Source organism: Corythoichthys intestinalis, chromosome 7 (assembly GCF_030265065.1).
Source record: "Corythoichthys intestinalis isolate RoL2023-P3 chromosome 7, ASM3026506v1, whole genome shotgun sequence".
Lineage (NCBI taxonomy): Eukaryota > Metazoa > Chordata > Actinopteri > Syngnathiformes > Syngnathidae > Corythoichthys > Corythoichthys intestinalis.
The window spans coordinates 27,397,816-27,416,023 of record NC_080401.1 but is presented as its reverse complement, the minus strand read 5'-3'; the positions used below and the strand labels follow the sequence as shown (position 1 = coordinate 27,416,023).

Here is an 18,208-nt window from a genome sequence, read left to right as displayed (position 1 = left end):
AACTGCTACGTTTGGAAACATGCTGGTTGAATAGTTTGTCAGTTTATTTCGGTTATTGTTTGTGTGCAATCTAGAACATTGAATGAGAATATCAATTGAATGGGAATAGCAATTTGTCAAGGACAATTGTCGCGATAGTAATTTATAAAAATGTTTAGTTGGCACATAGTCTACTGTGTGTATGTGTATTGACTGGACTACATTTCCATGGGTCTGCATTATCTATATGCACACACACATATGTATATGTGTGTATATTTTAGTCATTATTTATTTATTTTTTTTAAACTGCATTTTTCCATCCAGAGTGAGGGGTCACACTTTAAATATATTAAAGTGATATAGGCATCTTTGTGTGAACTTCGAGTAAAATTCAAGTACCTTGAGGCCGGGCTGAGTGTCCTCTTTTTTGGAAATCAAAATATGGTCACCCTAATGTGTCCTAATACATGAACACGGGAATTTTGTGTTCATGAAGGCAGATGTGGAACCAAGACACGATGATGATTGTAATTATGAGGATGTTTAATATTATTTACTAGAAATACTGCTGTGTCTGCACCACATGCTAACTAATAAGCTATGCTTGCTACTGCTGCTAATCAATACGTGTAATGTTTGTGCAATGTCTGTGTAATGATTGTACAATTATGTTCAATTTGACTACAGTTCTGTGTTTTGTGTCACAGCTGAGACATCATTAGCTTTGCTAAACCTAGTTATACAACGGTAAAGAAATGGAAACACTCATGTACTACAAGTCATACACTTGCTTCTTAGCCTAAATGCATAAATGCAAATGTGACAGGTTTCTTTTACAGGTAGAAAACACTGTTAGGCAAAGGAAGACAATTTGACGTGCCTCAAAACAACTTACTGTACGCTGATGGACATTAATCAAGACTACGTGCATTCTACTTTTTACACATGCTGCCTAAAGTTGTGGATGATGGAAAGCTCAAGTTAAGCTCACCCTATGTTAATATTTTTCCAAGAATTTTATAAATTCTGATTTTATTGCAGTGTTTCCCCTAGGATTTTTTGAAGCTGTGGTGGTGGGCTGCATCGGAGTCGGACAGCCTCACCATGTCGTGCCACAGCGAATTTTTTTTTCTTCATTTTTTCCCCCAAGAAGAACCATAACAAAGATATATTTGAAATATTTCATTAGCCAGGCTAATGTTGTACCTCTCAGCTACAGTACATGTATGTAAAATGCGTAGCTGATTAGAGCTACGTTACCCGATGTACTAATGCGACTTTTTTTCTCGTGGCAATAGTACGACTTACATCTCGTAGTGACTCAGGGTTGGCAACCCAAACTGATGAAAGAGCCATATTTGACCCCCAAAAAAAAAAAAAAAAAAACTGATACAGTATGTCTGGAGCCACAAAAAATTAAAAGCCTTGTACAAGCCTTATAATTATCGATACTAGCTATATTAGCCTACTATAGAAATGACTAAGTTGGCTAGAAATACGTAATTAGCCTTCATGATTAAATGTTTCTTTTCCCTGCAGTGGATCCTATAGAGAATGACGCACCACGTGACTACTCTGTTGTACTATGCCACCACAAGTTTAAAATCATTACAATATTAATGAATTGAAAGAATGTTTGTGTCATGTTTGTCCTCCTAGAAATCCTATTAAAACAAAAAAATATATTTCCCTCCCCCATCTTTTTCCATTTAAAAAAAAAAAAAAAAAAAAAAAGCTCCGAAGCATCGCTAAAGAGCCGCATGCGGCCCGAGAGCCGCGGGTTGCAGACCACCGTCGTAGTCCTCCTTTTTCCTTTTATTTGACCCTCATAAGTACTACATTACCACAACAATAACAGTCCTTCTGTCAACTGACCCATTTAGAGCACTGGGGGAATTCTTATAGCCGTGTAAAGAGTTTTACTTGATTCGGTGAGAAGGTGAATAGTTTTTTCCCCGTTGTTCGTAAACTAAATTTCCACACAAAGGCACGTCGAGGTACCATTAACTTAGCAAGGAGAGGTATGAGAGTCATTTTTCGAGTGTCCCAGAGCTCGCGAAATTTGGGTGGGGGGGGGGGGGGCGCATTTATCAAAGTTTCGTCAGCCGTAATTGTCTGAAGTTGGCGCGCCGGTGTTGTGCCGAAAAATAGCCACTCCACGTGAAATGTCCCCCCTGACGGGAGCGCCCACACGTCACTCGTACAAACAGCCTTTTCTTACCAATCGATGGAACCAGAAACGACGTTCTTGTACCGTGAATATGTATCATTTTACTCTGCTTGAACTGATAAATCGTTTACTGTGACCAACGCTCTGAAAATAGAGCAAGGCTTTATTTTGGGCCCCGCCTCTCCGCAGTCTCTCAGCGCAAGTTAGTCAAAGTTTGCTTTCCGTCCAAGACGGCCGTCCACCGCTCACTTTCGCCGAAAATTCCGATCCAAATTATTGTAATGCCCCGGATATGGGCAAGAAGGAGAGAAGTCTGTATTTGCTTACCCACTTTATTGTGGTAACAATAATAAAGAAAAACAATAACAAAATAACAGCGGGCTGCTACGACATGCGACCGCTATCTCTCGCTATCTCGCTCGTTCTCCCATTCTTCCTACTCGTTCCCCTTGCGTCTCTTAAGGGGGGGGCTGCATAGTTACGAACATTAGGCTACAATACACAATGAATAGGTGTCCGCTTAACTCCTCCCACTCGGCTGCCGCTAGTTTGAAGCGGCCTTAAAAAAAATTTTTTATTTAAATAAATAAATAAAATACATCTCATTTGCCAGGCGTGGCGGCTTTCATTTTAGTGTGGCGGTGCGCCACAATCTGTTGAATATAGGGGAATCCCTGTATTGACCTGTTTTGCACACGCACAAATTGTTATAACTAAGAGAATAAGAAATTGAATCATGTTGTCCAAAAGTTTTATTGTGATCAATATCTGCAATATAAAAGACATACTGCTTGTGATGAGCTCATAATACCAGAACTATAACCAGGTGAAAAATACCATGTAGTATTTCCTTGTAACGACCAACTCCGTCGCAGCACTTCTGCATTTGGCAACTGTTATATTATTTGTAATTTCTCCTCATTTTGGTCACTCAGGTGGCCGGCGTATCAATCTGTACCTTCTGTTAACACAGGCTGCACAGACTGTTAGAATTTTGTCCAATTTTGTCAAATAAATGATAAAGAACATATAATCTTTTAGTTAGATCATTTAAGTTTAAAGCAGCGAGCTACATCCTTAACTTATTGTCTGCTGCTGGTTTCGATTAAAGGCGTATGGCGCTGATCAAAACATTACGCTTCCAACAATATATATAGCTTCCAGGAGTTGACACAACCATGCACAGCACAGAAAGTCGCGTAGTCTCGTATACGTCGTGCTGAATCAATTTTTGGAGATTCTGTGGGTTTCTCTGGTTTGATTTAGCGGTTTAAAACTTTGTCTACTTCAACCACACTTCATGGTGTTTTGTCTAAACCGGAAGTCCGTAGCAGAAAATGTCAAAGAAGGCGTCGCCCAATTTTCGCTCACGAAACTTGTCTATACAAAACTCCATTTAATTATGTTTTTATTAAACCCACTGTTATAATATACCGGTGTAGTGTAATACAGTATAATATCCTTTCATTGCATTTGATTTCAGAGTGTTTGCAATTTTAACCATCTTAGATGGACTAATTTCACGTGGTTCCACCGTCTCATTATTAAACATGAGGTGTCCATTATAAATTAAATACTTCCAATTATAGTTCCTTAACATACATATTAAACTGTGTAAAGGAATTCAAAATACAAAGGTGTTTGAATGTGTGTCTAGAGCAATCCAGCAAATTGAGATAACAACTCTAACATTAGAGAACCATCAAATTGATTTTATGGGATATTGCACAGGAATTTTCTAATACATGATACAATGAGATAAAATATGAAACTGATCACCAGGAAAATGATCACCCCTTCGATAATGTGATGAGTCAATGATCCAAAGGTGGGTTTCAACCAGTCGAATAAAGAACTATTTTCCTGATGAACAAAACTGGTGGTATCATGAAGGTGATCAATTATATTACCAAGAGTGACATTATAGTCAGGTACAAAGGTACAACATTCAGAGCCGATAACAGAACACGTCCCCCCTCGGGCTGCTAAGAGAAAATCCAAAGCTGCTCGGTTTTGTAAAGCGACCAGTCGAACAGAAGCCAGCTCACTTGACACGAGCATGAGTGCCCGACTGGTTTCATTTGCAATCATTTCTATTGCATGAGACAGATCTGCGATTTGATCTAAAGCCGACATAACTCCGTAAAAAGGTAGAAGAGAGCCAATTGCATTTTTGAATGGCGACTGATGATGTGTCCAGAATATATCAGAAACCGCACGTTTGATTCTCTGAAGAGGCGGTTTCTTGGGCAAAGACTGAGTCACTCTCATGGCCGGGATGACATATGCTAAACCACAGCGTCCTTTATAATCCACTGGAAGATAGGGGTAGGCCAGGTTCCCGCACACCCAGAACATTCCTATTGGAGATGATATGGAGCATGTTGCAGCGTTGCGAGCAATCGCATTGAGCCGAGTCGGACCTGCTGTCTCCAAGCATTGCTGGGGCGGCGATTTCACCGACTGGAACTCGCTGTCAGGATGTCCCGGATCCCATTTAAATGTATGAAGGCATTCCGATTCTCCTACAGGTGCTGTCCCGTCATTTTCGAGACACCAAGAAAACTTCAGAGGAATGAGCTGAACAGGAACCGGTGTGGGTGTTTCCATGCACCTGATACAGTTTGAATGTGGTCCAGGACAGTTCAAGGGTCTCATTTTTGAGAGGCGAGGGCATTCGGGGTGAGAGTAAGATAAAGAAAAGGGGATATGCAGCAGATGGCAAGTGTCACAGTCAGAGGCAGGCAAGGCCATCAGAGGCAAGCCCTCGCCGGCCGTCTGGGGCATAAAACCGCATACATAACAGCTGGAATTTGGCTGGATGTGCTGTGCTACTTGCCATGCCATAGTCAGAAAAACATTGATATCATTCGCTCTTGACTTTATTACCTGCGGCGCACCCAGGATGGACTCAACCGAAACCAGCATAAGGAGAAGGATGGACATCCTTGACTCAGAGATTAAAAAAAGAATAAATAAGAAATAAAGTCCTGTTTATGCAGTAAATACCGTCAGACTTAAGAGCAACACTATCATATGGGTTCAGGCAAGTGGTTTAAAAGTGAACAGAAATACTCAAACTGGCTAGTTGACCCCAAGATTATCTTTGGAGTCTCCACCCCACTATTTCTCCTCTCAGCATGTCACATGTCTGAATCTCATTAATCATTCCCCACTAATCAAGCTTTAACCTTGTCATGATCAAAAGAGGTTTTCCGGCTTTCAAGAAGTACAGTGAGCAGCTAACCTGCCTCCACTTCTTGAATAATCTTGTCACAGTAGTAGTTTACATGAGAGCACCTTGTGTACTCCTTGGCTCTTAATGTATGTGTGAGCTGACTCAGTTTGTTGACGCAGTTGCTTGGCTGACTGGTGCTTGGGAGTAAAGTGCATTCCTGCATTTTTCACTGGTGGTTTAAAGGAGTGATGTGCCAATCTGGAACTCCGCCCGATGTGGCTATTTTTGGAGTATCAGACAGGATCAGATTTGGACACAAGTCTGGTCCAATTTTGTCCAATTTTCTGTATCAGGGTGCTCTTGGCTGCTTTAAATTTAACTACTAGGCAAATATGCCCGCTGAGTGAGGCTACTGCTCTTTAGAAACTAATGATAGTAACAGAGCATCGTGTAATATTATTGGAGTTACGAGCAGAGCGACAAAAAATTTGATTTTTTGCATTATTTTTACTGGTCTGGAAATATAGGTATCGAATCGATGTTGTAGAGATTTTTATTCCTACATATTTGTTTAATTTTATTATATTTTTTGTCTTTTTTAACTGTATTTGATTGAGATAAGTGTGCAGCTCTCAGCTTCTTCTGTAAAGGAAGGTCTAAGCAGAAAACAGATAACACAGCTCCCATGTGAAATTCCACTTTCTTGTGAGCCACTGATGTTAACATGGGTACTGGGATGAGCCTGCTTATTCGCATTTTGAAATAACAAAAAGTGTATGTGTTGAAAGGTCGGGGATAAATCTTCTCGAAGGCACCTGGAGCACTGGGGGGAATTCGGTCATTTATTAATAAATTAATTTAGCTTAGGTAATCATCATCACATGTTCATTAAGAGAATTCAACAACCTGTGAAAAAAGAAAATCAGCTTTTTTCTTCAAAGTCATCTTGGAAAAAATTCGGATCGGTTTCTAAGTCAAAAAAAAAAAAAAGCGCAGTGAGACATCCCTAGTTTAAATGATCACTCAAGATTTCAGGCCACATTTATATAAGAGGCAAAGCCTTATGAATTGTACAGAATACTTCATATTCGTGTCAGTGCTTGCATGTGTGTGTGTGTGTTGTGATTTTTTTCATATGTGCCCTGACCAACTGTAGTAGCAAATGATTGAATAGATACAAATAGCCTACACTGTAAAAAACAACCTATAGAATTTACTCAATAAAAATGAGGTAACAATTTACACTCAGTTTGATAGTGTAGTGAAGTTTAGCCAATTTTATTCAGTAAATATTACCTAAATGCATCAACAATTATACTATGTTAAACATGTTAGAGATGGGGTCACCAGCTCCAGTCCTCGAGGGTACCTATCCAGTCAGTTTTCCACGTCTCCCTCCTCCAACACACCTTGAATTAAATAATAAGAATCATTATCAGACTATTGGATAGCTTGCTGATGAGTTGTTCCTTAATACATATTGACTAACCCGAGTTGTCGTAGCTTTTAGTGGTTGCCGCCATTACTGCCATTTACACGCAGTAGCAGCCCAGCATACCTCAATTATACTGAAGGGCGAAACATTTGACAATACTGTGCGCCGTAACTAAAAGGTTCATTAGAAAATAAGGTTACTGGTTCAAATAGAGCCATGTTGCTATGCTCTGTAAAACGGCTAGCTTTTAGCTAGCTTTCAGGAATGACTGTCGAAAGCCAGGAATAAGATATAAAAATATTTTTTACTCTAGAGGCTTCATAATTTAACATGCAGCGTACCAGGCTTGTTAATGGCTTTGCATTGTTAATTTTAAAATAAAGTTAGTTCACACTAACCTGTTACTGTACGATGCCATCCAAGTTGCAGTGTCTCGTAAGCCTGTCGCGATATGCAATAATTCCATTTATCACACGGTAAATGAAAATGAAGGCGGTAATTTTCACGCTGCGATTTATCGCCTCACGTGCGTATGTGCGTGTTCGCGCACGTGCGGTAGATGTTCGGCGGACGTGCTGTCAAAAGTTCGGCTTCCTTGTTACCAACAGCGCAATAAGCTGTGACGAGGATTCACTCTGTTTTATTGACTTCTGAGTTCTGTTCGTTTTATACATTAGAGTTTGCGTGACCATCATTCAATGGAGGGAGGCGGGGCCGAGTGCACTGTCAGAGTACAGCAATGACCGAGCAGAAAATGGACGGAAAATCCTGATTTCCAAGCCAAACACCACAGCCCCAGTGTGGAAATATTTTGATTTCAAACCAAATGAAAATGGCGAGGCAACCAAAAAGGACGAACCGTTTTACCTCTGTTTAATGTTGTCTGACACCTAAGGCTAGGTTCATACTGAAGGTCTTAATGCACGAATCCGATTTTTTCGTGTTTTTCCGACTCAAGTGAAGCAATAACTTGACGGTCTGAACATGACAAGTCCCATAGAAGTGGACCATTTCAAATCCAATCCGGGTCACTTTCCTATGTGATCTAAATCCGATCTGGACCACATTTTTCCAGAATGTGGCTGGTGGTCTGAACTTTCAAGTCTCCCGAATTGGAATTCAGGCAGCAATGACGTCAACAAAGCGAAAGCGGCAGGCAGAATGGGCGCGATGTAGCTGTACATTAGCTCTAGCTTGAACTCTGCTTTTATGCACGAAGCGGTCTTGACCATAATCATAAAAAAAATAATAAAAGGATTAGAGCTGAAACGAGTACTCGAGCAACTCGAGTAACTCGAGTTTAAAAACTGATCCGAGTAATTTTATTCACCTCGAGTAATCGTTTATTTTGACAGCTCTAAGCATCACGTTTTGCTCGGACTACTTTTAATGCGGGACAACGCGCTGTCACGTGCGGAGAGGAAGAAGGGAAAAAAAAAACTTACTGCAGCTGACAGCCGCCACAAACGACGCCGACGTTGCCAAATACTAGCCCGCACGATGCTAAGTTGGTAACAGCTAGCGTCTGATGCGTCTCATAAAGATCACATGTATGTTGAACTAGATGCGCAATGACAGACTCGGCCGCGTCTGGGCAGCGTTATCAAACAGCCGCCATCTTAAAGCAGTACAGCGCTAAGCGCTAATAAAGAGCGCTAAGCGCTAATATATAAGATTAACGTTACTGTCGCTACTAGCTCACGTAAAGTTAGCCCTGCGGAGGACTAGGTTTCAATTAATTATGACCACTGTCGTTGCGTGGCTAACGTGTCTTACATACAGGCTTTAACATAACATAGCATTGTGGAGTGATGAGGGTGTAAAATAAAAACTTAATCATGCTAACTATCAATTTTAGCTCAGTAGTCATTGCTGGATAAAACACCAAGTAGCACTGGTCCCTAATGTGCTCCAATACAGCCTGTATCATACATTTATTTTGAACACTGCAAAAACTCAAAATCCTATCAGGAATTACAGTTTAGACTAACTTAAAACTTAACTAGAACTTAAAAATGGCTTGACACAAAGAGAAATTCAATTGAAACACGTGGGAAAAAATCCTAACTTTTAAGTGATGTGTGTTATCAAGCGTAACGGCATTTTTAGGTAATATATATATATATATATATATGTATGTATATATATATATATATATATATATATTTTTTTTTTAAATAAGATCTAAAAGCTTTTTGAGTAAAAGCAGTGAATTAGTCTTTTTTTTTTTTTTAATTCTAGCTACAATATACATCGAAAATAAAGACATTGATTGACTGAAAATGGTTCAAGATTAGATGAAATATCTTGTTTTCTCATGTATATTTATAATTGCTCTTCACCTAAAAATATATTTGTTTTATCCGATTACTCGATTAATCGATAGAATCTTCAGTCGATTACTCGATTACTAAAATATTCGATAGCTGCAGCCCTAAAAAGGATAAGCCTGACAATTTTTTATTTTCATTCTATACGCCGAATGAGCAATATTTTAGTATTGCTTACATGGCCGAGACGGGGCAAATTGACGCACCCACGTCATGTCGTGTACACAAGTCAAGGCTCATGTGCGTGCGTGTATGCGTTCTATCATTCCATATAAACTTTGAATAAAAGACTAAACGGGGATTAATAATGTCTGTTATTTGTGCCATCTTTTTGGAAATCAAAATATGATCATCCTGGAATGTCATACAGCTAGCATGTGTCTTTTGTTTTGATGCTTCTGCGCACGTGGGTCGTTTTGTCATCTCAGACTGCGAATTAGTGCACATGCGTGATACTTGAACGGGCTCCATGGACAAAGGCGGTCTGAAAGGGCACGCCAAAAAAAACACATATGACAAAAAAAATCGGATTTGTGTATTAAGACCTGCAGTATAAACCTAGCCTTAGTGAAGCCAAATGTTTTTTACTGCTACTTAATCTATTTTTCTCTGTTGTTGTTGAAGTGCAATTGTTTGTGGTAGTACAACTTTATACCTCTGTGCTTAAATGCTTAAATAATTGAAGTGCAATTTTATTTTTTCTTGAAAAAGACATTTTATTTATTCTGTGTTTCTGTGCAGTATTGATATTGTTGTCTTTTACTTAAAAGAGGCATGGACTATTGTTTTTAGTTGTGACTTCTTAAAAAGTATTTTTGAATTTAAGAGTAAAGGTTTATTGCGTTTAAATGGGTGTACTTAATATTAGTCTTATTAATATATACTGTATTCTTACTGTGTTATTGTAAATTGGTTTTTAAAAAATTGTGTGTGGGGGGGGCAATAATATCGCATATCGCAATAATTTATGAGAAAATTTATCGTCCTCTAAAATTTGTTATCGCGACAGGCCTAGTTTCTCGCCAAATGAAACGGTCCTCCTTTCAGTTTCAACGGAGACGCGTTGGCGCATGTGCAGCCTTGAGCACACACCTAATATTTTTGGGTAGATATTATTTTGTTTGTTCAAGTTGATGTTTATACTGATTAAAATTGGGTAAAGAGAGTTTAATTTAACCAATTTAATACAGTTCACTTGCTTACCTAAATACTTTTAGTATAATTTATACAATTTATATGGATCATAATTCCTACCAACAATTTTTTTTTTTTTTTATAGTGTATCTATTTACAGTGCTACGCAAAGGTTTTGGCTTCTGTATATGCTTTGTGTTCAAGTGATGAAAGCAAGTTATGGCCATAAAAGGTTTGGATTGATTGTTGATTTACATACATAGAGACATCCAGTCAGCAAGCATGTATACAATGAACCCTTGCGTGAAAATGGATACAAAAAGATATCCAATGCCTGGCAAAAATTATGAAATCACCAGTCACGGTCGATGTTGACTCAGTTGTTTTACTGTGTAGGAAAAAAGCAAACCATAGACATGACACAAAACTGTAGTCATTTCAAATGGCAACAATTGTGGTGGTCAGTTGCGTTTAATTCTTAATTTGGAATCACTGAATTCTGAGGAAAAAAATATGCACTCACTCAGTTATTCATTCATTCATCTTGTGAAAAGCGTATATTCACAAGGAGTCACTCAATTATGAGGGGAAAAATATGGAATGCTCAAGCAAAACACAACTAATACTTTGTTGCAACACTTCTGGCTTTTATAGCAGCTTACAGTCCCTGGGGCATTGACTTAATGAGTGATAAATGCGCTCTTCAATCTGGCACCAACTTTCTCAGATTGCTGTTGCCAGATAAGCTTCGCTTGTTGGAGCCTTGTCATGTAACTGTGAAGATCCAGCATCTTTTGCAACAATGCAAGATGATTTACCTTCTTAAAGGAGTCATCTTCTACTTTGTTTTAATTGTCATCTCTCATGTTAGTTCCACGGTATAGGTTAGTCAACCTGGTACAACAGCTCAAAAAAGTGTGATCACGCTTTTATAACTGCAGACTAACGAGCTGATCACATTTGATGGAGGTGTTAGTTTCGGGAATTTTTATTAGGTGATTCCATATTCTTCCCTCTGCTTGGTCTGAAAGGCGATTAAATTTTTTTTTAATAGATTTCTTTTAGTGTTTCCTAAAGCCTGAAAGTTGCCATTTGAAGGGACTTTAGTTTGGGGTCATGTCGAGGATCTGGCATTTTTCCTCACACAATGAATTAATTATTAATTAATATTTACCAAGAGTTGTAAATGCAAATTAATTATGTTTGTATTAGAGTCCAACACATAGGTTCAGTCCCTGCTTAGTGATGGTGTAAGTGTGAGTGTGGATAGTGTGTTGGCATATATGTGCATTGTGAATGCCGTAGGGTGCACTGTAAAAACACACATCTTTAAAACTACTTAAATTCCCTTGTTTTAAGAGTAAATCTACTAGAAATAAGTGAAACTGTGTGCCAGTGCTTCAAGTAAATTTTACTCAAATTTCTTGAAATTCAAGAAAACATAAAAAAGCATCTATTTGATGCTATTGTTCTCTCTTCAAATAGGCAGACCTTGATGTTGATGCTGTAGTACAATAGTCATTGTTTTATTGAGATGTATTTGGTACATTAGGGCCTGGCATGTGGATTGTTTTATATACAGGCTTTATATTTACCCTCTGACAGGCCAAAAAACAATGAGCCAAGGACCTATTTGGTGCTGGGGACATTTGAATTTACATAAAACCTATTGATATAGTAATAAAATCACATGAGTAGATGACCTGTCAGCAAACCTATCTACTTATGACAGGCCAACAGCAACAAAAAAACCCCCCACTTCACACACACTTCAACAAACAGGCATTAGGAGTCCCCCTCGTTTATCAAGAAAATCCAGTAATGGTCTACTTACGTCTTTGTAAAACCAAGGTTGCATTGTTGTAGGTTTTAAAGCTGTCGACGCTGAAATGATGAAAACAATGAGCCGATTGGGGACCTGTATGCATGCTCACAAAAACGGTCCAAAACTTTGCAGGAGAAGTTTTTGTTGGATCACTCATATCGTCTCGAGTCTTCCTGTGAGCAATTCATCGCGACACATCGAGATGGCATGACGAATCTCGCGAGTAAAACCCAGAAAATGCTTGCAATATATGGCGAGGATAGAGTGGTGCTATATTTCCGGGTTCAGAGTGGTGGCGACGCTCCCTGGAAGTTACGTCATCAGGTAGCGGTCGGCAAGGTGGCGCGTCCCTTGTTGCTATGGTGTTGCTATGGCCATAACTCAAAAACTAAGCGGTCAATTATTTTTTTTTTTTATGTGACTTTTTGAGACAGCAAAGGATGCATTTAATACAATTCAACCGAGTAAAACGCTCAACAACGAAATCCGAAAAGCTCTTCAGTTGCCCTTTAACAGACTTATTTTAAGCAATAAATTATTATATATTTAATCTTAAAAAAAAAAAAAAAAAGCTTTGAAATGTCAAATGTTCTTAATTCAAGAATAGATATTGTTCAAAACATTATTTGAAAGCAATTTTTCTTGATATAGGTGAAAATTTAACAACTTTTAGATGTATGTATGTCTGACATTCACCCTAAATCACTCGTCCTAAATCAGTAAACTGTAAACCTTCACGTCTCACGGGGAAATTAAAAGCGATGTCAAAACAAATGGGATAAAAAGCCAGATTTCCACTTATGCAATCGAAGTAACATTTCTTCACATTTTTGTCTTCATTTCTCCTCACAGGCAACAGGACAACCCTATGAACAATATGCCAAGATGATTTTCATGGAACTAAATGATGCTTGGTCTGAATTTGAAAGCCAAGGACAAAAACCTCTCTACTGAAAACTGATTGCAGGGGAATTAAGGATGAGGAGCTCCCGAAACGTTTCGTCACTGGTCAAATATGGCATTCATACAGCTACGTTTGGTTCCCACCCCATAGGTCGAAGAGAATCACCTTTCAGCTAGACCACCACAGCTATTTGGATCCTGATCACAGCAGTACTGCATAGGTTCCTGCTGTATGTTTTGTGCAATACTACTCCATCTTGTGATGTGTCCTGATCTAATGCAGCAATCAAAGCAAACACAATGGAGTGCCTAGGGAACATGTGAAATGAGCAGATCAAACGATTACCAAACAGTGCAAGAGAAGAGAAACACAGCAGAGGACAGTTTTACTGTACAAAAAAGTAGTACAACATAATACATTCTGAAATACTCTATAATACTCCACCCGAAACAGTTATATAATTTCTGACAGTTTAACTCGAGCCTTGTGCTATTGTTTGTAATTTAGGATTAGCACATGTATAGTTCTAAATATGACCCACGTTGAAGGCTCTCATAACTTGTCAAGTAATTAGCTAATTTTCAATGGCGGCTATCAAGGTGTTCAAAGCACAAACTTCTGTGGAGCTTTGAAGCAAGGTGATTGTTATCTATTTATCTATTGTTTATCATTATTGCTGTTCACCAGGTCTTGTTTATTTTAATTGTTTTAATATATTATGCTTTTCTTAGGCCCCTGTATTTAATGACAAAGGTACAGATGTCTGAGCTAGTAACCCGGCAACAGAGTGTCAAACCAGCAGTGATTGGTCAGAAGGTACCGTATTTCCGTGTTTAGTCTTTTGTGGATTGTTTTATGTTTAGGTACAAAAATCACCAAATATATCCATCACTGCTAGTCTGAAAACATCTTTCCCCCTAACCTTTTCTAAAACAATAAAAGGTTAATTTTGCAATGGTTTATGGTCTAAAATTGGATAGTAATACAATACTGATGATAATGTTGTTTAATGCATCCATACGTCAGCTGCTACTGTAATAATTTAATGACATTTATTATGTGATGCCAAGAGTTTTGTACGCCGATTTTTTTTTTTGTTTTTATCAAAAGCACTGACACTTTTTCAGTTTAAATAACGCTAATGCAATTTGTCAGGAATAGAATCATGTCATATCTAATTAAAGTTATGTACACTCCTTTTTAACAGAATTACATCTGATTGTTACTGATAGTGGGAAAATTCTCCATACTGTTTACTGATTTTGACGCATAATGTTCCTATGTTCGTGTTCCTTCACTAGGAAATTTTCGAGACAAATGCAGGGAGGGTCAAAATGATTTCACCCCTGTTGATGGTTGTCATTTTTATGTCATTTGATGAAATGGTTTATTTTAAGGACTCTTATTTTGGATAGAGCTAAACGGAAAAGTTGCTGTAATTGATGCTTGGGGTCCGTAGGTTTGAATGCTATTAACTGTGGTGAGAGTCAACCTCAGAAGCACAGGAAAAACAGGATTGGAAGTACAGATGAAGTTAGTGTCCTTTTTTATGCTGTACTTATACAGATCACCAATGTGAAATATCTCATACTGTAAGCTCCCTTGCTGAGAGCAATATTCATCTAAAGTCTTACAAATCAGCAAAAAATACTGTAACTCCAGTGTTGTACTCAGTGGATGTGTGTGCTTAAATTGTATGTATGGAAGTGATTTCGACTGTCGTAATGTGTTTGCCTGACTGTTAAAGCATTACTAAACTGAGCAAAATACAATTTACGTGTTCAGTTAATTTTTTATTGTACTGTCACAGAAGATAGATGAAGGAAGGAAGAAGGTAGTAGACAACTGAAGAAAGTGGAAGATGGCCACTTTTAATGGCTCCAAAATATGCTGATACAATTTCAAAACAAGCAAAGAAGCTAGTGAGGCCTGTAATTTCAATAGAGAAAATTTAGTATTCTTGTCTGACAAATGACAAAGAACAGCAGAAAGTCAATGAGGACTGTTATGCTCACATTTAACGCTTACTAAAAGTGAAATGCAATAAAACCATACCCAATAAAGCTCTCCAACTAAAGAAGCACTCTGAGCAGATTTCCGCCCGAGCAGCCAGATTCAAAGTATTGCCATGTTTCTGACCTCTGAACTTTGACCCTCTCGCTTATTATCTCACCTACTCTGCAAATTTGAGTTAAATAGGCTTATCCTTTGTCACGTTATCACAAAATAACTTTTTTCCAGACCTCTGTGACCTTTGAACTCATCAACCAAAATTTAATCACCTCTTCCATTTCATATTAAGAATATATTCTGCAAGTTTGACCTCTGATCTCTTCAACCCAAAATTGAATCACTTCTTCCATTTCATATATAAACATGTTTGATAATAACCCCTTTATAATGTTGTTGTTATACTGAACAAAAACATACAGAAAACCGAAATGAATACAGTGGTACCTTGACATACGATCCTTTTGACATCCGACATAAAATTTGACTTGTCATTTGTCTCGACATATGACGACATGCTAGCACGGCGGATTTACTTGTGAGAGAAATCAACATGGGTCCCAAGAAGGTTAGTGCAGGTGGTGAAAAAAGGTGACGTTTACCATTGAAATTAAGATAAAATGATGAAACATGTCTAAAATCTCGACGGTCCTCCTTCGACCTCAGTTCGCCTGTCTTTATAAGTAAAGGTGACTATTATTGTAACATCGACAAGAAAGGCGCCAGCTTCGTCATGTTTTTTATCGTTTATTTCAGAACTTGTGCAACACAACACAGGTACCTTTCGTCGTAGCCAGAGCCAAGAACAACAGTACATGAAAGTGAAAGTAAAAAGGCTCACGCACCTCTCTCACTCTCGTCAGTCTGTTCAGGACCAGCATGCAAAACACAACCGCCACATTAGAACCTGATTCGTTAGATTATTATTATTATCATTCCGATTTGTATTCATAACTTATTCATTTTGCTCTTTGTAATTGCTATTTGTAATTGTCCCTGCAGGATTTATGAAGAAATTCATATGTAGAGGTACCACTTTACAAAACCGTGTCTCGTAGGTTTCACCTACTGGTGGTGGTAACGAACAAAACTTAACAAGCCAGATATGCAGAGATATTCACATAAACCACAGAATGAAAAACAAGGATGTTTTATCTATATTATGATAACAAATGTACACAGAATAGTTTCACAGCACACAGAGTGAAATTTTAATTGAAGGTGGAAAGGTGTTGCAACATTGAAGATCTAACCAAGCCAATTAAATAACATGTCATATGAGCTTGACAAGAATCATGTTGGTTGCAAGAATAAAATCTTTGTTTTGTAATGTGCAACAAACCAGTACATAATATTCTGTCAGTTTATTTACAGTGTACAGACAGCGTTTTATATTATAACCTCCGCCAGTAAGACTAAACCTACAGATGGCATTGGTTATATGTTCCGTATGTCTGTTTGTATGTTTGTGTTCAAGATAACTCAAGAACAATTAAAAGGAATAATATCAAACTTGTGAGATGTGTTTGTAATACAGTACGAAACGGAAGGGGTGATTAAATATTGGGGTAATAAGGTGAAATGTCTTACAGCTCCGAAAAGGAATTTTACAATAACAATATCGTCAATAATAATTAGCATGTCTAACTCATATTTGCAGGGTAGGAGAAATGAAGAGAAAAGGTCAGAAATTAGGCAATGTTCTGTAATTGGCTGCTTGGGCTGTTTTTTTTTTTGTTGTTGTTGTTTTTTTTTTGGTCATTTTTACCTGTGGACAAAACAACAGAACAAAAGCTGTCAAAGTTGTCAAAATCATTGCATTGTTGTTGATCAGCATCATTGCTAAAAATCCTCAAATTCCTCTGTCTCCCGTGTTTTCTCCTTTTGTATTGTTGTATTATCGGTATCGCTTATGCTCATGCTGGTCATCGAGTTGCTGGATTCTGTTCTATCTGATTATGGGCTGAAAGCGGGGTACACCCTGAACGAGTTGCAGGACATCCATGGATAAACATCCTTTCACAGTCACACCTAAGGACAATTCAAAGTGTTTGACAAACCAACGACGCATGTGAGGAGCCAGAGTACCCAGTAAAAACATTTAGGCATGGGCAATATGCGAACACGTCGAAGTAAGGGCTCAATGTCTGAACTGTGAGGCAGACACACTAACCTAGTGGTCACCATGCTGTAATGAAGGTAAACAACTCTTTTGAAATTTGTGCTATGTTGTTTGTAGTTCTATTAAAATATATATGGCGGAAAAAACACTCAGGTGACTTGAATTTCCGCTCTGAGACCCCCAATTTGGCCAACTTTCAAAATTGTCCGATATGCATGTGTGATACATCATTGGAAAGCTAAAAATCTCAATTTTCACGGGGAAAAAATTTTTGAACAGGAGGGATTTTTTTTTTTTTTTTAAATGTTTTTTAAACAACAAAACCCTATCTGGAGGTGAGAGCATGCGAGAGCAGAATTACAGACGCCATGACTTTAACGAGATATTATCGCGCACGTACCTTGTTTCGATCTAAAACCTCCATGTAGCATGTATCACAGAGTGTCAAGACACAGATTTAAATGGCCACAGCGGGATTTTTTTGGGATTTTATGTGTGAAACATGGTAATATAACAAGGGTCGCGATGCAGAAATCGCAGACATCAAGGAGTGGTCGAGATTTTCATATATTTTCCCTTTTCCCGTTTTTTTTTTTTCAATTTTTCTTTGTATCGATTATTTATCATCTAACATATCGGAGAAAATGCGACAGTAACAAAAAGCATTTAAGCGATAGTTATGAGGTAGAGATCCGTGACTTTTTTACAGATGCCATTTTTTTTCATTATGACATAATTTGTTTAAAAGTTTAAAATATGTCAGTGAATAATTTTTTAAAGTTTTTTTTTTTTTTTTTTTAACGAAATATGAGACGCCAATGATTCAAAGCTAAAAACGACTGACGTTTTGAATAATAAATATAGTTAATTACCTTCGTTTTATGGCTGGGTTGAAACGAGCAGTTGCACGACATCTGTAAACGGGGGTTTTCAAAGTAAAACAGACAAAAGTAGTTTGGGGGCTTAATGCGCCATGAATCTGCTATGGCAGCATATAGGCATATTGTTCTGTCAAACAACAGTTCTTTTGGCTTGAAATACAACAGTTTCTTTTAAAGAGGAGTGCAAGAGCAGAAACGGCTTTTTCTGTCTTGTCTGTGTTTTCTGCCTTATACTGT

General features: G+C 38.0%; 1 protein-coding gene across 4 annotated transcripts in view; it reads left to right on the top strand.

The window, feature by feature from the left end:
• dnajc6 (DnaJ (Hsp40) homolog, subfamily C, member 6) overlaps nt 1-17,901 on the top strand; it is a 76,129-nt gene extending 58,228 nt beyond the window's left edge. For all 4 annotated transcript variants that reach the window (XM_057840866.1, XM_057840865.1, XM_057840864.1 and 1 more), the window contains one exon: nt 12,907-17,901. In XM_057840866.1, coding sequence (XP_057696849.1) covers nt 12,907-13,008 — 102 coding nt within the window. In that variant the 3' untranslated portion in view covers nt 13,009-17,901. The remainder of the gene's footprint in view (nt 1-12,906) is intronic.
• Nucleotides 17,902-18,208: the final 307 nt, after the last annotated feature.